The 23489-nt window shown below is 39.1% G+C and overlaps 1 protein-coding gene across 1 annotated transcript in view; it reads left to right on the top strand.

Annotated features, from left to right (window-relative positions):
- PTPRN2 (protein tyrosine phosphatase receptor type N2) overlaps positions 1–23489 on the top strand; it is a 652409-nt gene that overhangs the window by 583366 nt on the left and 45554 nt on the right. Inside the window, 2 exon segments of the mRNA XM_065628527.1 lie at positions 8013–8160; positions 15727–15800. Coding sequence (XP_065484599.1) covers positions 8013–8160; positions 15727–15800 — 222 coding nt within the window.

The raw sequence follows: 23489 nt of genomic DNA, 5'->3' as shown, positions 1-23489 counted from the left end.
AGTAATCCTTTTACAAGTTACAAAACTCTATTATCAGAGCATTAAGAGAGGGGCAGGCAGTGATATACCCTGCATCAAGGGTATATTAATTTAGGTAAACAGAACATACGTGGCCATTTAATGTACTTGCGAATTACAGTCATTCTCACAAAAGTTGCACGATAGTCTGGTTTGATAGATAATGTCATACACTGCTCATGCAAAGATGATACTTCTCTAGAAACTCAAGGACAATAATTTTAAATTATTTTGGATGGCATGCTTAAAGCATGACAGTGGTCTCTGTGTACGTCAGGGATGTCAAACTCATTTTCACCGGGGGCCACATCAGCCTCATGGTTGCCTTCAAAGGGCCAAATGTAATTTTAGGACTGGATAAATGTGGGAGTAGTTTAATTTATCCAGTCCTAAAATTACATTCGGCCCTTTAAAGGCAACCGCGAGGCTGATGTGGCCCCCGGTGAAAATGAGTTTGACATCCCTGGTGTACATGCTTAGTTATTTACAACAATCTTTACATCTCAAAATATAAAATCGAAACTATGGGATGTCATTTTTTATTGTTGGCTGACATCGCCACGGAAGTTCATTTATTTCCTAATAGTACGACGTATTTAAAACAATCCAGGGATGCTGTTTTCATCCAGGCTGAATAGTTGCTTTGTCAGAGGATTGCTTCCCTCTGTTTGGTTGTTTGGTTTTTTGAGTTTTGGGTTTTTTTAGTTTTTCTTCATCACCTACCGTGTTATATATGACGTTAGTAGTGTTTTGTGCCAAATTACTAGTAAAGCCTCGTAGTAGTTTTCAATACTTAACTGAAAAAGCGTAAAAGCTATTCTTTTCACTGGTGTGAACACGTACTGAGAAATACGAGAAAAATTAGATCAAAACACATTTTGGTAGCAATATGGCTGCAAACACTGAGGAGGAAAAATAATTTCTTGGTGTATTTTATAAAGACAAAATACAGATTCCCATGTTTTTATTTCCTAGGTTTTTTCATTTGTAGTTAACTTAGACAGTTCTCGCTGATAAGATCAGGGGATCTGGGGTGGCACAGGACAAGTTAGAAAAGAGAAAGGAGCCTTCAGCCTGAAATGACTGACTGATCGGATGATGAAATCCTGGCTCCAGTGAAATCAGGAGTGTTGCCATTGACGGCAGTGGATGCAGAATGCTCCCCAGGATTAAGAGTCTGTGAGACTTTATTGTCAGATGTGAAATTACTGAGATTTCTTCCAGATATGAATTCTGGGAGATACTGACAATGCATTGCCACAACAGAATTTTTATTTTATATACATCTATATATAAACATATATATATATATATGAACTCAGTGTAGGTAGCCCAATAAAGTCACAGTTCTCTACAATTAACATTGAAAACTTGATTTGCCACATTGGGACTAAAGCTAGTGCTTTTAAGAACAGTTCTGGAGTGACATTTCACAGGTGGAGCTGCTCTTGGTAACAGCTATAGACTCTGCATTATTGCATGTTGGTTGGATCAGAGCATCAGAAACATCGATGGTGCTTCAACAGAACTATAACTGTTGGAGAAAACTGTGATTTTTCTTAATGTGTTAGTTGATCGAAAGACTTAAATTGGTTGAGATAGTGCATCCTCTCTTTAAGGTCTGCTTTGTTATGGAAGAGAGAGAGGAAAGATACGGGCAGAGTTTGGCTCTGCTCCTGTGTTTTCTTTTCCGTGGGGCACCATTGTGAACATTCTTCATGGAAACATGTGTGATGAGCTCCCAGGCCTTGATCTCTGCAAGAACACCGCGACAGCTCAGAGAGAAAGACTGACCATCTGCAAACAAGGAAGAGCCCAAAGTAACTTAATTGTTGCTATGAAACTGTGTTAGGAGATGTGAGATGGCAAGAACTATTGTGGTGCTCTGCGTGGTCTGAATATGGCTCAGGAATCTAATAGTGACAAGGAGCTTTATTTGAGCAGATCTGGACAAGTGTGGGTGCACCAAAATAGAAGAATAAAGTAATCAGAATTTTATAAAAGAGGTGTGAGGAGAAGGAAAGAGGAGAAGTGAAATGAACCTTTCTATTGCTGTTCCCTGAGTCTAGACTCTAGCCCTAGAAAATAATGGAACACATATTAAAAAAGAAATTGCTGATTTTCTAGTGAGAGATTTTTCAAGGGCATAAAAGGGATGTAAGAGTGAGGGTCTCATTTAAGAGAATGGGGAAGGCTGGAGTCTTTCCTTTGTGCATTTGCTCATTTCCTCCATCCTTTCCATTGGGTAGCTGCACAATGAGTAAGAATGTGCATAATTTTATGAAGAATGAATCTTGCCTGGACAAACTTGATTGCTTTTTATTTAACTAAACCCAGTAGATGAAGTGAAAACAACAGATGTAATATATCTAGATTTTAATAAAGCCTTGAAACTCTCATGAATAGTTAATTGAAAAATTAATGTCAATGTTTTAGAAGACGATTATGTGGATTGAAATGTAGCTACAGGATGATATACAAAAAGTAATGAACAAAAGCTATGTATGGTAATGTCTGGCAGAGTACAGGAATTGCTGTTAGATCCAGTTATATTTAACTTTTTAAATAATGATCTGGAAGTGGATGGAAGTGACTTAATGACTTTTACAGTGGTATCACAGTGTAAAGTTCTGCATAGAACTGAAGACAGAGGAGTAATTCAAAAGTTTGAAAACCTTAGACCTGAGAACACATGCAACAAATTTAAATTATCTTTGAAGAGTCACAAGAAGAGATGTCTGTAGTTTGCATAGATCCATTAATTCATGATCTGTGAAGACACTGAAATATATACAAGAGGAAATTATGCAGAACAGCAAGATTCTGTGTAAACAGACTAGGATTGAAATAAATGCATTTGAGACAATGGGTAGCAAATTAAGTGTACAATAGAAAAGCAATTCTATTGGCATCCCTGTGAAAAAGCCATCTCAAATGAGGACTCCTATTCCTTATTGAAAATCTTTGAGTATTTCCAGGAATACAAAGTGTCGTTCAGAGCAGTTTGTGTCTCAAGAAATAGTCATGAACTGTGTTTTAGGCTTCTGCTTTAGATACAGGACGCCTATTAGCAATGTTTCTTTGTGAAGTACAAGACACAGGGCATCATTTGAAGTCCTGGAAAACTGAAATCAAATAGACTCTTCCTGTCTCTAACTCCTATAGCACTTCAAGTAATATGGGTGGGAATAGAGAAATTTACTGTGAAGCCACTAATGATAAGGTATTAAGCCAGAAAAATGAAGGTGAAAATCTTGTGCTGTGTTGAAAGTAAATTTGATTTATGCAGAAAAGTTTTCCTCGTACGTGTAGTTAATGTAGTATGCACTGAAGAAGACAAAGAAGTTTAAGCGGAATAGCAAAAATGCTGGGTGTCCTGTGCCAGAACAATGTGGCCTACAAGTTAGCAAGGAGCAAAGGCCAAATAAAAGCCTTTACTTAAGTCAGTTGAAGAGAATAACAAAACTAACTGTTTCAAGTATGGTTGTTTAGTGCACAATTTGCTGCGTAATAGCTAAGGCAAATTCTCTGCTATCCAGATTCCTTCAGAGGAACCCAGTGAAGCAGCACTGGCCCTCTGCGTCTCTGGAAAAAGCAACCAGGGTTTGAAAGCAGAGGCTCTCATGCTGTTAGGTGAAAGGTGTGGATTTGAGTGGTCACTGCTCACAAGGATTAAGATAATGTCCCGTCTACTTCTTCAGCTGACATTTGAAATTCGATTAGACCTGTCGAGGTCTGTCAGTTTAACAGCTGCCCATCTTTTTATTAAAAGAGACACCCTCAGCTGTGAGAAGTATGCATTGGAAGTACGTTGTCAAAAATAATTGCTTTTTGTAATAGCTGAATATCAGCTAATAAAACAGGTGGTTTTAAAACAAGTATCTTGACAGATGCAAACCATACTATCTCTGAAGAAGGTATTTGGAGATTGACCAGGCAGTTAGGATTTAATTGTTATATTTGTTAACCTTAATTTCGTCACAGAGCACGCACTGGATGCCTCTCCTTGAGTAAAGAAAAAAAGAAAAGCAAAGTGGTTTGACACCATGTTAGAACATCAACCAAGCACCCAGGAAGCTTTACCAAAGTCAAGCCAGGCCACTCTGCTCTGTCTTTAGAACCATAGAATCATTTTGTTTGGAAGAGACCCTTAAGATCATGGAGTCCAACCATAACCTAAATCTAGCACTAAACCATGTCCCTAAGAGCCTCATCTATACGTCTTTTAAAAATTGCCAGGGATGGTGACTCCACCACTTCCTTGGGCAGCCTGTTCCACTGTTCAGGCACGTTGACTCTGTCTTAATATTTGCCACTGGCACTGCTTCTTTTTGCCAGAGATTCGTTGTCCCTGGGACAGTTTTTCGTCCTCTGGCTGAAAGCTCATCTTTTGCCTTACAACTGTCATGTCTCGTACAATAATAATAGACGGTTACAACACATCACTCTCTCCACATAATGTTGATTCAGCCTCCTTGTTCCCATAAAGTTTGGTAATGGGTATCATCCGTGCTTAGAAGAGTCCTTGCAGGTGGGGCCCTGTGGAAGGAAGATTAAGACAATGAAATTTAAGGTACATCAGGAGATCTGGCCAAGCAGACACTGTTTGTTTAAATATTAGCATGTAGCTGGGTTTACAGGATTTGTCTTGATGTGGACATATTGGTGAGACCAGACCTCTGCCTTTTCTAGCAGGCTTTGAGAAGCGTTACAATAACAGTGGTGACAACCTCTATTTATTTTACCTGCTGCTCTGGGACAAGGAAAATCATGTGCATGTTTGACACGTTGGTAATGAATTCCTTTTGTACCAGGCAAACACTGCAGAATGCCTCATGAAAACATCCTAATTAAGGAGTGGATTTGAGTAGACACACAATCTTTAAAATATCAGAAGTTCCACTCAATTTAATGTACATCCAGCACCTCCCAAGAGAGTGTTTCAAAATCACGAAGCTTCTGTTTAACAAAATGGGGATGAGAGTAGGGGCTCTGAAGGACTGTAAATGAAAGATTACTTAACTCTGAGGGAATTGTGTGACTTCCGAATGTTTTAAAACAAGCTTGTTTCCTGGTAGCTTTTTTAAAATGTGTGTAGAGCAGGTGTTCGCATTGTGCAGAACCTTCCATGGTTCTGAACAAATAGTCAAACACCTTTTCAAGGTCTGTCAGGAAGTGCCCTGTGAATCTGATCCATGCGATGCAGGTGTTGATATTACACAAAAAAATCATTGTCTGGTTAAAGATTTCAGTGTGTTTTCATTTAAACATTCATTTCTCTTTACACTCGGGATCCCTTGAAAAAGGAAGGTAAAAATAAAAAGCGTGTTCCTTTTTAAAGAGAGATGAGTTATTTAAAAATTCATGTGCACTGAAAGCAATCAAATTACCTTAACTGTGTCACATTTGATGATTTAAAAATAAAATTAAAAATCTTTTTAAAATACAGTCCTTGAAATCATCAAACAGACAAGTTGCAGCCAAGAAGAAGCTCCTCGCTACATACAGCCCTGCTTTAGGAATCAAATGTTCATGGCCCTTTTCCCACAGCTTTGTGGATTTCAGTATTTTGGAGAGATTCAGCATTGACAGATCTGTACATCTGCATAAAATGTCCCTGAAGTCTATGGGATATTGGTGATGGGCATGTCAAAATGAATCAGATTATAAAATTATGGTTTAAAATGGGAAGATGCTACAGGCTGGTCCTCGACTGCCCAATCTCTGCCTGCTGCATGCTAAAGAGCCTCTCTGAGGCCAGGAGTCTTGACTCACTGGTATTGTAAGATTTTGCTGATTTTTTTCCTTTGCTTCATAAAAATTCTTATATCCTAACTATTCTCTACTTAGGATGGATTATCGTTGGGGTTTTTTTGCGCTTATTGTGTTCAGTGTACATGTCCAGGCACAGGTTTATTAGGAGAAAATAACGGGATCTTTAGCCTCCCTCATTTCCCCAGTAGCAACAGTCTTTTGCAAGGACAAACAAGCTACCAGAAGATAGTTTCCTCCCATTAACTTGCAGGTTAAGGCTGGAAACACGTTAGCTGGCCGGCTCCCCTAACACGCATGGCTCTCCCAGCTTCCCATCCGTCAGGTCACAGCTTTGTCCACTGCGATGCTTTTTTCCTTCGTTACAGAAAAGAAGCAATCACACAGCAGGTGTTTTGATTGTATCTAGGCCACCACTATTTTTTTTCCTCCTTTAGAAACCTTTCTTCTAAAGTGATCTATTTCTATATCCTTAAAGATATCCTTTCTGGAAGCATCGCTTCTTGAATTGCTTTTCAGTAGCAGGTTTGATTTACAAATCTTGCGTAAAGACACACACACCCGACAAACCCTGCACAAAACAAAGCTGCGTGTCAGGGGCTCTTTTGTAACCGCAAACCCGTTCGAGCTGCAAGAGAGAGCAGCACCCTGCCTGCCTGGGGGGCTGGGGGCGCGGCGGAGCGACAGCTTTAGCAGAGCTCCCATTTGGCAGAAGACAAGCCGCGAGCTTTTTGCACCTTCTGCTAAACCTGCTGAAAGGGCACGAGAGAGAGAGATTGTCTACGGAAAAGGTTTTCTAAGCAATTAAGCTGCTTTTTATAATTTAGAGTGAATCCTTTCCAGGAGTGTTTTCTAGACAAGTGTTGCTACAGATGGGGCTGTATCGGTGAGTGCTCCGGCAGGAACTGCCTTGACTGAGGTTTGGGCCAGGTGCAACCACAGCTCTGCTCCTGACCCCCTCCAGAACCTGAGCCTGTCCCCTAAACAGTCTGTCCCTTTTTTAATGTTTAAGGATGTTAACTTCAACCTGCCTTGTAAAGGTAGTATGGAGGTCAATTTACAAATACAGACTGGCTGTAATGTGAGATTATTCTGTTGCTTATTGTAGGAGGAGAATACAGGCTCTGAAAGCCAAATTGGCTCTATAAGTAGGCTGACAGTACGAGGTGATCACTTTCTTAATTTTCATGTTAAAGGGAGGGAAAGATTTCTGGTTTTCTGGTTTTCCCCTTCCTGCTCTCTTCCCCTCATCTACCTGGATGATTTTCAGGTCCATGGGATGAAGGAATAGGGTTTTAGTTCACTTTCGGCATACCTTTGGAACTGAATTCCCGATTCACTGCTGTACTGAGTCTCTGGCCTTGGGAGATCTGCAAAAACTTAAGACCTGCACCAATATACTCTGATGGGCCATCATTCCTGCCACGACCAGTTCATTTTTCTTTGGTCATGTTTCTCTTAACACAGGTGACTTTACTGAATGCCAGGTACAATCTTTAACAACATATATTAATATTAATTAACACCTTCTCAGTTCAAGACCCTCTCTGTGCCAGTCCCTGTGCAGGACAAGTTCCTAATGACCTGGTGCTTCAGCCATGACACTTCAGCCTGGCAATTTTTTAATTCTCCTTAGCAGCTGTATCACTGTTGTGACTTGCGTATGTGCTTGAACTTTATTTGTAAAAGCCTTTGGTTCGATATGAGCTGTTGTTGTAGTCAGTAATTTTTATGAATGGACTTTTGTTTCTTTTTTCATTGCCTGATGAAAGAGGCATTTGGGATTACACTTTCTAGGTACTGAAGAAGCAATAGTTTTCTCCTGAAGCTCAGTAGCTGGGGCTTTCAGACATTTCTTTTCTGTTAGCACTGGTACATGTTAGTGTTCTCATTTTGTGTAGCACAAATAAACTTGAAGTTCACTCTGTTAGGTGAATGAATTAGCTGTGAAACTGAGTGTGATTTGTCCCCAGAGCTCAGGATTCCCGTGCTCTGATTTTTCACTCCTGACCGTTCTTCCCTTCTGTTAGGATAAAGTCAAAGTATCTGAGCTTTCGACAGTTTGGAAAGCTGGAAATGAGTTGTGAGCAAGTCCTTATTTGGAAAAGCCCTGAATTATACGTTAAGTCTTCCCATTCTGCTTTTCATCCTGAAATACATTCTTTTAGCTTACCTTTGAGCTTGGATAAGTCAATGCTTATTAAAGTATTCTTTATTTCCAGTCCTACATGGAAGATCATCTGAAAAACAAGAATCGTCTGGAGAAGGAGTGGGAAGCTCTGTGTGCTTATCAGGCTGAACCCAATGCCACCAACGTCGCACAGCAGGAGGAAAACATCCAGAAAAATCGCTCACAGGCTGTAGTACCATGTATGTACACTTTAATTTGGATGATTACATTTTAAGTTCTTGATCGTTTTCTCAATATCCTTTGCACAGTGATTTGAAAGCTACGGATGACAGACGAACAGAATACAGAGTAGCATACGTGTGTACTAGAAAACTTACAGCTATGACTATGGGCTTGGTGCATGTCCTGTTGTCATATCAGACACTGTTTATCTCCTTATAAGTTGCATATGTGTTACAAAAATACACAACTCTGTCACATAGCACTGCTGCTGCAGCTGTGCCGTCTCATGAAATTCAATAGCCAGAGTGCTTTTCAATGCTGGAATATACTTTCTGTACAAGAGTGGCATCTGTAGCCATTCAACAGAAAGAAGTTTGGCGTGTGTTTAGACAAGTTGGTATCATGTCCATCCAACAACAGTACCAGCAGTCTATAATCAGAGCTAGATGATCTGTTTAGCAGATAGTCAGCTGTACTGAACCAGCCCCTTTAGGCTTCAGTGGATAAGCTTGCAAACTGGCTTCTCTCTCTGCTAGGCTCAGGATAAAAAGAGAAAAAGAAAAAGAAAAAAAAACAAAACACAGCCAGTGTTTGTATTCCTAGAATCTGCTCTTTCCTGTAAGCAGCCACCTTTCTACGCCTGAAATAAAAGCAACATATTTTTCCTATGCAAATATATGTATCTCATAGATTACGTTAGTAATCTATGGCCACACATTTTATTAAGCAACCAATGAAAAAAAACCTGAAACTGAGAATATATGCACAGTCCACAGCAACAAAAATGCTCTCAGTCAGTGTGCCCACAATCCAGATGGGTAGCTTGGCAAACATATATAGCTATTTTAATTTTTAAAGTGCCCTGAAAATATTAATTTTCCCTATGAGAGTCTTGAGTAAAGTACCATTCCTCCTTTAGAAATGGGGAAATGACAGGCAACACATTAAGTAAATGTCAGAGCCAAATTTAGAGTGAAGATTCTTTGGAAGTACATGATAATTTAACGGAGCCCATCAGTCCTTGCATAGTTGCTTCAGCAGACTTTGGCTCTCTTGTTTATGTAGTGGTTCTTTTTGCCATACTTTGCTGCTTAGGAGAGGAGTTCACTAGTTTGGTGATATGAATTCTCCTGAGTAAATACAGTGCTGGTTGAAAGCTTTTTGGGGCAACCGCAACAGTTTACTGACTTCCATGTGTTTTGGGATCAGGTCTGTTGAAAACTTCTAAAGGAGTCACCCTGAAAATTAAAGGAGTGCAAGACTTCTGTGCTCTTTTCCATCCTGAAAAAAATAGCATTTAACAAACATGATAGGAAGTGAAAATTGCTCCATGATAATGTGTATTGATCCAAGTTAATCTTCCTGCTTAAAGTGTTCTTTTCAATGTGGACTTAGGGCCAGACCATCTTAAAGTGTTCTAAGTCCCTGCTCATAAATTAAGCCAGATTGTTTCTGGTTGCTGCCTTGGAGACAGCATGGGAGCTACAGGTGTTGCCAGAAACTGATAATGGTTATTCAGCCGATGTGGGACATGTGTCTGCGTGATACAACGAACAGTGAGGTAGGGACCCTCCGGCTCAACTGTCCTACCTCTGAATCCAGAAGTAACATTGCTGCGGCAGTACTAAAGAGCGGAGATTTTTAGTTTGAGCGTCATGCCACACTAGCGAGCTGCACTATTTGCAGAGCTGAGATTGTTTTCATCATGTGGTACCACGTGGATGAATCTGCCTGAGCTGATCAGACTTCAGCTGACAGGTCTCTGCTATTGCTTCTTCCACAGCAGATTGTTATTCCTGTTCTTCCCATCGCTGAGCCTAGACTGAATCGGTACTACCTGGGAAGGTATATGGACATGGACAGGGTGGCTGCAATTTATCTGAAGCTTTAATTAGAAGTATTTTAGCCCATTTAAAATCCCTTAGTACTTTTACAGAAGGGAAATGCTGGGTTTTGTCTTTGTTACGATGTGGGAGCTTCTATTATAGCTATTTGTGCACTGGGAACTTTCCATTTTGACTGAATTGCACAAGATTACCTGACCGCACTTTCTGAAGTTGCTGCCCACTGGTAGACAGCTGTCATGTTATATCCTTAAAACTGCTTTGATGATGGGTTGACAGTGTGGCATAGAGTTTAAACAATATTAAATTTTGATAAGATGATGGTTATTGTAGACTCTAAGATTAGACTGAAATGAGAAAGAGCCCAGTTTGCCCACTTTTTTTGACTATGTTTGACATTGAAATTATAGCAAGAAGTCACAGATTTGTCTCATAATAAATTAAGAAGCAAAGCTGATATGCTTTTTATATGCTGCAAAGTTGTAACACTACATTCAACGCATTCTCAGAGAATAATGCCTTGTTAGCATTTCCTTACCCCTTTCATATTCATAATCACCTTGACAAGGTGGAACAAGATTGCCAATTCATGTAAAAGATTTCATCTTGGGAAGGCTTCAAATAATATCGTGTTGTCTTTACTTTGTGTTTGCTTTCTTAACCAGTCTTAAAATAATAGATTATTTTTTGCTGATTACATAACTGATGTAATTTCTGGCTTAACATTAGCTTTAAGCTCGCAATTTTATCATATCTTACTCTTGTACCTGTCTTATCTATCTAAAAACAGCTTTTAAAGTCCTTGGTAGCAATACACCTTGACACTGCACTTAATAAATTACTAGTTTAAAAAATTCCAACAATTGAAGCAACTTGGACATTCTAGATTAACAAAACTGCATCCTTTTGTCCAAACAAAAAGCAGATTGCTATAATTTAGGGCAATGGGATACCTTTTTGTTCTGTATGAACACATGAGCAGCTCAATTTGTTATGTCCATACTTTCTCTTCTTGCATCTCTGCAAAATAAAGTCATCTTAACAGGGTTAGTACTGTATGTTGTTATTTATGTATACCATAGATACATATAGGTATTTTAAACATTTGGCAGAAAACTTTTTGCAGTGAACATCTGTCAAAACCTGTCTACTGTAGCTGTGTCTATGGGTCATGGTATATATTAAAGCAACCTGCTTACCTCTGTGCTTTGGTTTTCCTCCAAAGGACAGCAAAGCATTTGAGGGCAGAGTGTGCAGCCAGAGAACAGCCAGGGGATGTGCACCAAGGATGGGAACACCTGTGCAGAGGGTATTTGCTCTGGATGTGTACATTATCCGTATTGATAATGTATATACAAGTAGTGCTCTGGAATAAATGAATTTTATTTCAGAATTCAGATCTAAGAGTTCCATTTTGTGCAGACAACCTGTGGGCAAAATAATGATAAACAACTTGCAGTTCTTCACAATCTTCAGACTGCTCCACATTTGCTACTCAGGAGTTCTTCACTTTCTTACTTCAGTGTAGTTCTGTGTAGTGCTTTGTATGGAAAAAAAAAAATCAGTCTAAATCAAGAAGGAAAAGAATGATGATCCAGGTAGAATGTGCGAGGTTAATTGTTGGGAGATTCGCTCTGCTCTGTGATGCCTGGATTCAGACAACCCAAAGGCATCCGTATTCCTTGTTTCCAGCCTTCATTTGTTGATTCTGTTCCTTCAGAAGTATCTGGCTAAAAAGAAACAGAAGGTGGAAGGAATTAGGTAAGATGTGAGTCTTATTTTTCCAAGCTTTCAATGCCCCTCTGAAAAACAACAAAAGTAGTAGATCTTCATTCATAGATCTTCACTTGCTCCAGCGGGGGGATTGGACTGGATGATCTTTCGAGGTCCCTTCCAATCCCTAACATTCCGTGATTCTGTGATTCATTAATCACAGGGCCGCTGTGAGATAAATAGAAGTCTGTGAGATGACATGCCACTCTACTATTGGTCGCTGTTTAAATAATCCACATAGATATGATATTTTGCTCTCAACTCAGTCATTTAAACATGGGAATCCAGTGCCATTTGAAATGTGTAAAGTATTCAAGGTACCCACACAGAGCTAGTCAGTAAACATGAGCTCTATGGGAGACTTGTGCCCTCCTGGGTGCTGGCCTGAGTGTCCTTGGGGCACCTCAGATATCACTAGAAACCTACACTGACGCATTGAATCAAGTTATCTGGGCATGATTCTGTGAAATTGTAGATTAAGACGCAAGTGTCTTCATGTAGCTGCCTCCATGTGAACTAGGTGTTTTTAGCAAAGAGCTGGTCACTGCGGTGGCACAAGAGAGCTGCGCAATGGCCAAAAGTTGGTAGTTGGTTGCCAGTGAAATTAATAGCTTTAGGATGGCCTCATATATCCTGTCTGAGCTTAAGATGCTGATCCAACGGGGTACAAATCTTTAGGCCTTGTGTCATGTCTGTTATCCTTATGCAATGTCTCATCTACAGTTTCTCAAATGGTGTGACATGTCCATGTTCAGCCACGTAAATTAAACCCCATTAACTGTAACCTAGAAGATATCTGTAAGTAGACTCCAAAAGTTAGGTTTCTCAGTCTACAAAGTGAGTTTTTATATACTGCACACTCATGTGTGTTTGCTTTATATTTTTTTTTTTATCCTCTATCCTTTATATTTTATACCTGATGTTTTATATGTATATAAAATACAACATTGTGTTATCATTCTCCTCAACTATAGGTTAGTACTAGCCTTCCTTAGGAAGCTTGTGTCTGCCACACATATCCATCTATACATTTTGCGTTTCTTTCAGCTGTGGCTTTGCTGGAGCAATAGCAAATGCAAAGTAGTTCAGCATTCAGCAGTAGTTATTGTAGATATTTGAAATGATGACTAGTTGTAGCTTGGCCAGACTGCAGTAGCTAGTAACAGCATTTGTCTTTTCTCTCACTTCCTTTTTACTGTCCCTCTACTCTCCTATTTCTTCATCTTTCCTTCTCACTTTTTAGATTGATCTTATACATCTTGCTTTTCTGTCATCCCCTTCCTTCCTTTTATTTCCTGCTTCTTTTGCTTCTCTTTCCTTGCTTCTAACATAATCAATACGCAGTTTACAAAAAAAACCCTCCTGTACATTCAGCATTTTCCCCATTGTTGCTTTTTGTTAACATAACAAACTGGTGTCCATGGTATTATTTTTTTTCTTCTTTTTCTTTTTCTGCCTGTTTCTGAAGAGCTATTATGCTAGTTCCTAGAAGCTTTGAGGTGATAACAGGCATAGACAAGCACAGTCTGTTCATTGTCAATATGAACGCTTGATGCTGCAACTGAAGCACACATGGGTGCAAACTCTTGATATACACAGAAAACACGTGTACAACCTTTTTTGCACACTTTTTCTGAGAGCAAATACAAAGTCTCACCACCTTTTCACTACCCAAGAGTTAACATATCTCACCTTCTGTTAAACACTCTACGACAGCAGGATGATAAAATAGCACACTAAATCAGAGGGTCTGGTTAAAACATTATGGTTTTTTTTTAAAAAAAAATGCATATATCCTGAAGTTACTGATCTGCCATTTGACTTTTATTGGAGAGTCACACTGACATCTGTTTGCTAAATACTGATGAATCACTGTCCGCTCTCTCTCCCTCATACATTTGAAAACATTTCACACATTTTCTTTGGTAATTAGTTCAAACACTTTTGCTGTCCAATGAATGAGGCTTATCCTGAGTGCTAACTTAGCTTCAGATACATGAGAGACCACATTTAGTGCATGTAACCTGCCTGTCATCTCCTGCATAGCCAAAAGGTTTCAGAGCTGTCGTTCTTCAAGCACTCTGTGACAATGCTTATTGTAAACCTTCCTATAAAAAACCTTGGGTAGCCCCAAGATCTCACATGTCACAAGTTCATTTTTATTTTCCGGATTTTCTGTGCAGTGATTTCAAAGTAAGCTGGAAGTGAATATTGTGCATGAACATGTTTCCTTTCTCATCTTCTTCATCCTCCTATTGTGTTGAAACCTTACCAGAGGAAATAATTTCATGTGAAGAGCAAAGAATTACTTTTCATTCATTTGGCGTGACTTGTTCACCTCTAATCTTATTCCAGGAGAAGGTTGCTCACATTGGTGGGTTAAATATTGCTGATGAGATTGAGCGACTATAAACACACTCATACAAGCACACCTTTGTCTTTCTCACATATTGAACTGCCATGACATTACTGCTGGATACACCTCAGCAGTGCCCAAAACCTGTGTCTCTGCTTGCTTGTATGGTACTTAAAATGTTTGATAACTCATTTATTGTTCCTTATTGTTAAATTAATGATTGGTACTTAATAGTTTAAAAAGCCAGCTTGTAATTCTGCTATTAAGAGTGATGTCACAGGCCACTAGACGAGGTACAAAGGGGGAGTGGGTGTGTTCCTGTACTCTTATGTTGTCTATTTGAATAATTGGCAGAAAGATCCTCTCAAAACCTCAGTATCCATGTTCACATGGTTATAGAAAGGGCGGCTCCATGACCTCTCACCACAATATACTGTGCCGTGTAGGTTTTCTGCGAAGTATAAATTGTGCTGGCTGTGTATCAGGTACAAGTTGTTTGAGATTCATATGTAAAAACTTAAACATCTCTTGCATAAATTATCTGCATGCAGTCTGGTCTGTCTTTCTTTAGTCAATGGGAAGGAACAGGCACTTCTCGAGTGCAATTTGGCCTGTTTGAGACAGCTAAATCAGGATGAGATGATTCATGACATAGAAATATTTCTTCTCTTAGCAGAAAGTGAGTCTAGATGACTGGAAGAGATGCAGACATCTGCAGTGTCACTGTCTAAACACAGACAAATAAAACCCTTCCTTTGCATATGTCCTGAAGTAAAAAAATTTTTAAAAAACAAACAAAACAAAACACAAAACAAAAAAAAAAACCAAGAGTTCGGGGTGTACCAGCTCTAAAAATAATTGAGCTACCACCAGGGAAAACACAAGTTTAAAAGTGATAAAAGAATCTTGACAATGGGCAAACATGAGTAAGTCCAGAGCTGCTCTTTCCTTTACTAGTGGTGTCTGAACCGGCTACATTACCAGCAGTATAAAATGTCTACCTTGTGTTCCAGTTGTACTTACAGGTGCAGTTGTTATCGGCATTTTCTCTTGCTCACGATCATCTCTGAGTGATTTCATCTCCCCACGTCACCAGAGCAGCACCACACAGCACTGCTCTTTGATCAGGACAGATTAACTTACTGTCCAGCTCTCATCTGTACTTCAGTGTTCCAGCTGTTCATTTTATAGAGAAGCCAGATGGACCAAGTCCATCAGCTTCCTTCTCCCAAGATCCTGAAACACAGGAGTGTTTTCTGTAATACTGTTTCTTTTCTAGTCATTTGTCTAGTTTAAACCTTAAACTCCTTGAGCAACAGAGATTCTCCTTTTTCCTATGAGAGGCTGCAGCACGTTCTGGCACATCACATGAAGACACGCTTTCTGGTACTCAACCTCTGGAATATCTTAGTGCTTCATTCCTGAGTCAGGCTGTGATGCTGTGGCTGTCTCAAGGCTATGCTAGGTTGGGAGTCAGGAGGAAATATCCTTTCTGATATTTACTGTTTGCCTGTCTTGAAATTCACATTAATCTGACTTTGGAATTGTTTAAGTTAAAATGGGTATAATACTTGTATAGAAACTTTCTTTTCTTATTTTCTCCTTTGCAGATGATCATTCCAGGATATGTCTGAAAGGTGAAAATAGCCATGACAGTTCTGACTACATCAATGCTAGCCCAATTGTAAGTACCATAACCTATGAGAAATAATCCACATAGTCAGTCCCTGTATTTCATTGTTGTTAAAATATGCTAACTTGAGGCACCTCACTGCTCAGGTTGTGCAACCTCAGGATGTGGGCACCTCACAACTCTGATGCCTCAGGCTGTCCTTTCAAACTGAAGAGAAATAAATCTTCTGTGTGTGCATGCAATACCCTTCAAGTTTGTGTACTAAGAAAACAAAGTCACTAGATGATCATCTTTCTACCTTGTAATACTGTCAAGTTTTCTGTACTTGATATTATTAACTTACAGGTTATAAAGTTCAACGCTTAGCAGAGGTTTTTCTTCTCTGAGAAGGTAAAACTTGCTTGCTCTTTTTTCCTTTGTCCTACTAGCTAGGAGAAATGGTTTCTGTGGGCATGGAGAGCTGAGCTCCACAGGCTTCTGAACTTCTTCTGCATCAGCAAGTGATATTTCCTCTTACCTTTCTTCCTCTTTTGCCCTACAGATGTATAGCTTGGTGTTTCTGTAGCTCTCCTGGTCCTTCTCAGAGCTTGCTGTTTTGAAAGCAAGGACACAATCCCTTACCACTTGTGTATTCATTCAAACTGCAAAATAGGTCAATCCAATTTTTGCCTCCAAATACTCCGACGTGGCCCGGCTGCCCTTTGTCACCCTACGTAAGCTGAATATGAATTCTTTCTTGTATGCGAAAGGTGATAGAGAGAAAAGGTCTCTGTCTTGAGACACGGAACAGGTATGACAGAACCAGCAGCATTGCCCCGTCATAGCGTCTCAGTGAAAGTGTCATGATATCCATTTTAAGGGGGAAAAAGGCACTGTGTCCTTGACCGCCATGAGACTGCTAGTCTTGGCGTCACTTTTGCTCATGGTTCTTGTTCACATTAATTGGGCACGGAAAAGTTATTATAGGGAAACTACAAGAAAGAACTTAGGATGGAGAATTAGATCTCGCTGCAGTGAGCCATTACTGTCTCATTTTCCTGGGGAGTATCACTCCTCCAGTTAAATCACTTTGTGTGGGCAAGGCAGCTGACAATTTGCAACAGCATGAAATTAAAGGCTGCTTCCTTCCCATGTTGTTGACATTTTTTCTTAAAAAAACTCACAAGTACATAGAAACTGTTCTCTGAGGTTTGTTTTTGCTACTTCCTGCAGAGTTCAAAAACTTCATTGCTTCGACCAAATGTTTTATTCAAAGAGTTAAGAAATGCACAGAACCCTCAAAAAAATCTTCAGGATGATTTTGTCTTTGGCTTAGGGTGGCGGGTAAACCAAAGCACCTGCATGCTTCAGGGCTTGCCAGCTGCCATTTTAGATGACAGAGTGGATTCATACAGATTAGAGCAGGTTTTAGAATACTTTTAAGTATGTCTCTGACTAGACCAAGTTCTAGCTGGCCTCAGGATCAGGAGACCAGAGTAACTTGGCGCCCCAAGGAATATATATCCTGCTTGTAAAGTCATGCACAGAGGTCCAGCTCCAGGGCTTCAGCGCTGTTTGTCTGTCTTCAGAGAACATTCAGGGAGTTATGTTTGGTCAAGCCTTAATTTGATAGTAGAACCTGAGAGGTTTTGTGGCAAGCAGAGGAGTGGGAGGTGTTAACTGGAAGTGTGATATTGTGTTCTTGTAAGAGTTTGGTTGTAATTTGCATGACTACAGCACGGTGCAGAAGTGGAATTACAGCATCTGTAGACAGTGCTAAGCCAGGTTCAGTGTTGGCAGCAGTACAGATGCTGTGTTTTTACCAAAAAAACAAGATGGGCTTCTGCAACCTGTCCAAAAGTCTGTGTAGATGCAGCTTAACTGGTTTCAGTACACAAATTTGCTTGGGGAAGGGTAAATTCTTGCATGTGTGTATATGCCTGTTGCGATTCTAAATCTGGATTGTAGTGCAACTATTCCCTTAATTACGCTGAGAAGTATTAGATTAAGTAGTGTTGGAGGCAGAGAGTCAAGACCAAGATACCCCATTGATACAACTGGGAAGAGATTTGCTTTGTCAGAATACCCAAAGCTAATGCAGGCAGAAGCGCTCTGCTTCCACAGCCTTTACTCTTATGGTTTCACAGGGCGCTGTAATTTTGCCCTTCCATACAGCACTTAATAAGGGTATTTTCTTCTAGAAGATTAGAAGATATTACTTTTTTTTTAGCTTTCCCAGACTAAAGAGTTTTGTTCAATGAAACAAGTCACCCTGATGAAGCAAAAATTCTGACAGTTGTCTCTATATCTCTTACACAAATATTTCTATGCCCAGAGATAAGTAGGTGCACAAGTGTTTCATTGATTTGGGACAAGCATCCAGTATCTTGCATAGCCATGAAAAGCTGCCAAGAGAAGCTCTTGAGTTCCTCTTCATGGTAGGATAGGGACTCTGCTGTGTGGGAAGAAGTGCCACAAGCCCACATTTGTGTAGACGACCTGTTACTCCAAGGAAAGAGATGCTCCAGATGGTTTTGTGAGTTCATTTCACTAAGTCAATAGTCATTTTGCTATTTTGAAAGCAGTAGATAAAATGTGTTTCCTGAAGCTGATGCAGTGGAAGGTTGGTAGGAGGAAATCACTACTTTGCAAGCCCATAGTTTGGAAAGATTCCCTGCAAACTGTTTCGTTTCAGAACAAATTAAATATCTTCAGGTTAGTGTAAATGTGTTTGTTAATCTGGTATAGTTTTTGTATAATTAGTAGAATATAGGAGTGGCAGAGGCATTCAGTCTCTGTTCTCCCCACTTTGGAAGCCTACTGGACTATTATACTGGGCCCTTGAAGAATCAAGTAAATATCGCAGAAACAATATTTATTGTGGCTGTACCACTATTGCAGCCTGAGCTGGACATACATGCTGCTACTACTGCTGTTTATTTGAGACCTTTTCTGTTAGCAGACACACATTTAATCAATGTCTTTTTAAGTGTACAGTGGATGTGGACTATCAGTAAGTCTGCCCACATTCGCTCTTGCAAAAATCCTTCCATTTCTTTCCTTCAGACTGCTGCCTTTCAACTTAAATAACCTCAGCAATTATCGTGTCAATACAGGGATGTTTCTGATGCATTTGCGTCTTGCAGCACTTGGGTTAGGAGTGAGCATTGTAGTGAGCTGCAAGATGGGCATTAATAGCACAGGATCGGTACGGTCTGAACCGACTAGAAGAGGATTTTTCCTCCCTACACGTGTGAGATGTCTGGTGAGGGAAGAGTGTAAAATAAAGTGATTATATTTGAGCTTTGGAAGGGGAGGCTTCCAGTCGTGTAGATGTTGCTGGGTATCTCCAGCTTCTGGGTCAGTGGTCCAGTCTCCAGCTGGGGCTCACTCAACCTTAAGTTAAGTCTAAATGAGTGCAGCAGCACACCGTAAAAAAATCCCGTGCTAGACAATGCGCTGGCCACCTGCCCACATCCTTTCAAAGAATGGTACCCCCCTCAAGACCTCCTTTCTTTCCAATATGTTGTGAAAACTGGGGATAGATTGATGGCCTCACCATGGCTGGGAGTGGGTGAGGAGAGTCAGCAGAGATTTAGTCCAAGTTCTTCCCCTAGGTCTTTAATTTCCCTGTAGCATGAGGCCAGGCAAAATGGGCCCTTGGGAGAATTTGCAGGGTAGAAGTGGGGTAGAAATCTGTTCCCTCCTCTCTGAAATAACATAAAGTACTATGATAATAACTCTGCTATCAGCAGCTGAATGAAAGGCTTGCAATTACAGCACAAGGAGACCCTGACTGTGCAGAATAAAACTGTGATAATTACATCTGTCATATTTGTACTTAGTCCTCATTAAATTTCGGGAAAATCACCCAGTAGTAAATAATGTGCAATCTTTGCTTTTAAAGCAGAGGTCATGAAAGTAAATAGGAATTCTGTTTTTCCTCATATGGTGTCTGAGAGAGAAAAAATCCCATCAACTACATTTAAAAACTCAGTTTGCTTATTATCGAAGACACCAGACTGAGGAATGTCATTAGCATGACAGTTTGTTCAAACACGGCATACAAATTTCATCAGAATAGACTCTGAAAATCATAATGGCATTCACAACCAGATTTACTTCTTTCATTCCATTAGGGGTTTTAAAGGAAGGTTTTAAAAATTGTTTTAAATTTTAATTCAAACATGAAGATGAGGACTAGCCTACCTTTTTAATTTTAATGCTGAGATGAATGTGATTACAAAGTTCATCTGCATTTGCTGGATACGCCTTCTTTTACAAAAACAAATATATTTTTCTTTAGTGACTGTCTATACTCTCTGTAACAAATACATGTATAAAAGTAGATTTTATTGGTATTATAAACACAATAAATCTGGAAACTACCCAGTAGCTTGAATCCATAAAATTTTTAAGATATTCAACTTATTTTTTTCCACGATATTTATTCTACACTAGATCTCATTCTGATCTCATATAGATTAGGAATGCTTCAGCTGGACTCAAAGGATTTAGATCAAGGTAAATATGGTGTAACCGAGACCACATCTCACCCAGTATCTTTCTTTGTGGAAAGTATGGATCTGACAAGCTGAGGGGGAAGGCAAAGGGCAGCAATGAATTGGAGTATCATTTCCATGAGATTTCAAGATGGTCCTTGATGCCTATTAACTCCTTTACTTCAGTTTACAGTTTTAGACGACTACTTAACAAGAATCTACATGTACCACTCTCAAGTCCAAATACAATATATTTGAGGATATACTCCCGGAATGTATTGATTTTGCTGTATTTCATCAGCATTATCAATAAAATCAAGCAGCAGCATGATCTCTATCTAAAAACTCAACAAAATTCAGACTTCTTGAGGGAATCCTTGCAAAGTAAGGCAAAGATAAGGCAACTGGATAGTAGAACTCTTGCAGGAAAAGCTAAAGGAGTAGCTTTTATTCTCTAGTAAAGCAAAGGTGGAATTGTGGTCTGATTTTAATTTAACAAAAATGCAACTATTTCTGATACTATGTTCTTTCAATATTTTCCTACATTAAGATACCGTAAGTCAACTTTCATTACAAAGTCCTGTAGAAAACCACAAGTCATGCCACTAACCAGTCTAATATATAGGGACTTTGTGGTTCAGTTTTCCGAAGTATTTATTTTCCAACAGTAAATCTGAAGGCTCCTCCTTTTTGTTTCCATTTGCTTTTCACAGTGTTAGCAACAGAAATCACCACAGTCAATTGCATGGTCAGTTACAGTAATCCTTGATCCCTTTCTTTCCCTAATATAAAATCTTGGAAAAAATAAATTGAAACATTATCACCAGACTTGCCTTTGTTGTACTGCAGCAGAAAATGAGAATTCCACCATAGCAGAACAGTTGTAATAATTGCAGCTTTTTCTTTCTCCAGAAAGGCTGTTCGATCCAGTTCTGATGTAAGTCTCGTGAACTTTGTGCTTTGATAGGGACACAGAGGGAAAAATTTTGCTCTTTTTGAGCAGTTACTATTAGATTGATTTCTGAAGGTTGTTCTGATGTAAAATGCTAGCAAACAGTCAATTTTTGTTTTAATACTTGATAGTATGGAGCCTGCTGTTCTCTGTCTTCTCTGGAGAATACATTTTCTGTTTTATTTTCATGAAGTGAGAAATCTGAGGGATCCTTGAAAGAAGATAATGACTACTGACATAAAAAAAGCCTTTTACTTGATCCTTGATTAGTTAGTTTAAAACCCATTACTGACTTCATTTCTTTATTCAAACTTTTGTTAACTTTGATAGATTAAGATGCCCTTGGTGTTCTTGGTGACCTTGAGAGAATGAAAAGGACAAAACAAAAACATTCAAGAACCGTCCCTTGCAGTCACCTACTCATGTCAAATTGAATGTGACCAGAGTAGTGATTTTTCACAGTTTTCTTGAAATGTGTGGCCTTTAAAGCAGTACATATAATAGAAAATGGATGAAACCAGGAATTTCATTTAATTAGTTTAATCCTTGTTCTTGTTTTTGTTCAGTTAAAGATCATTTAATAGTGTGATATGGCTTTCTGCCATCTTCTATTTGCTCCAAGCAAGAAGAGTTTCTGCTCATAATTGTTTTCTGTGCAACACAATGTGCTTGGAATGTAATAATTGTAATTGTCTTTTGAATTATTGTTAAACTGCTGATACACTTCACTACACTGTGCTTATTGTGATGTTTGCCACGTTCCAACAGCACCTTTGTGACAGAAGTTGATTAATGCTGAAATGCCAAGATTGGCCTGTTCCTGATTTATCAGTCGAATGTTGAGAAGTATTTCCTCCATGACAGCGCTATTTGCATCATCCTTGATTTCTTCTGCCTTTGTTTTCTGGCATGTCTATATACGAAAGAATTTAGTTTAAGAAGAAATTCAAAGTAAATTATTATTTTTCTAAAGTTTGGTGTATTCACTGGGGGTTCCATTTCCAAGTCAGGCTCTTGGCTGTTAGACAAGTGACATCATTTTCAAGTGGATGCGGCCTAAAACAGTTTCCACTGGGAGCAGCAAGTCCTCCTTGGTGCAGATCAATTTTTCTAAGCTAAAATTTTTAGTTCCAGCATAGGAAAACATTTAAGCACGTGATTAAATGCTACGGATCTCTGTGGGATTCAAAACAAAACAACAGAAATTAATTCAGCCATAATGGAGGAAAAAAAAAAAATTAAGCCTGACTTTGCTTAATCACATTTGCTGTTGTTTTCAGCTGTGTTTAGTTCAGTGTCCCAGTTCTTACAGAAAAAAAAAAAAAAGTTGCCCATTTTGAAATGGTTCCTAAGGTTTTTCTGCTAATACTGCTTTCTGAAGAAAGCAAGTTTTTCCCTGATCTGAAAATACCCACAGTAGTAAATGTCCAGCTATCAGAATTGCTTTTGTCAAAAGGCAAAGAAAGCAAGGTTGAAATTTGTTGTGAGCAATTGCCTGTTGTGAAGAGTTATTTGCTGATAAGAGAAGCATCTCAATGAAGCTCAGAATAAAATGATGGTATTATAGCCATCCTAGTCAAGGTTTTTTATAACTATGGGTGGTGAATCAGAAGTAAGCTTTTATTCTAAATGGATTCAGTGACTTCATTCTACCTGTCTTGTGTTGTCATGGAGAATTTTAATATTAAGTCCAGCTTAATTATACATCAGAAAATTAAAAACATAAAAGTGTTCTCTTCCTTTTTGCAACATGCATCATATTGTTGTTCTGTTAGAATAACTTACATCTGTTCTTTTATGGTTCTTCCCTCTTTTATGTTGCACATAATTATGAGGTGCCTTCTTTTATGCTGACATGTACCATCACTGAAAATTTTGATAGGCTATGAATAAATTCAGTAGATGCCTGTTAATGCAAATGTGACTCACATTCATTCTTATTCAGGACTTTACTTATGGAACAGAATCGTGTATCGAGACAAATTTTGCCTTCAGCTACATGGGTACAAGTTAACTCTCGCCGACTTCAGTGTCACTGAGTCACACCCACACATCTGAGAGCCGAACTGGGTCTCTTTTCTTTATTTTCAAAGTTTTGTCTTGCCCAGTTCAGGGTTAGAATGAGTTTGTTTGTTTTTTAATCCCATCAGCAGATCTTCTCTTTCAGCAGAATGGGTCCTAAGATTTAGAACCAAGAAAACCACCCTTCAGTTCAAAAACATTCATTGTAACACACTAATCCTATTTACTCTTGATGGCTTTGTTTCTCAGATTCTTTATTTTTTCTGCTCAGTGAATTTTCTGCTC

The sequence above is a fragment of the Caloenas nicobarica genome, chromosome 2 (genome assembly GCF_036013445.1).
Source record: "Caloenas nicobarica isolate bCalNic1 chromosome 2, bCalNic1.hap1, whole genome shotgun sequence".
NCBI classification, from domain to species: Eukaryota; Metazoa; Chordata; class Aves; order Columbiformes; family Columbidae; genus Caloenas; species Caloenas nicobarica.
This window is presented reverse-complemented; position numbering and strand designations above follow the sequence as displayed.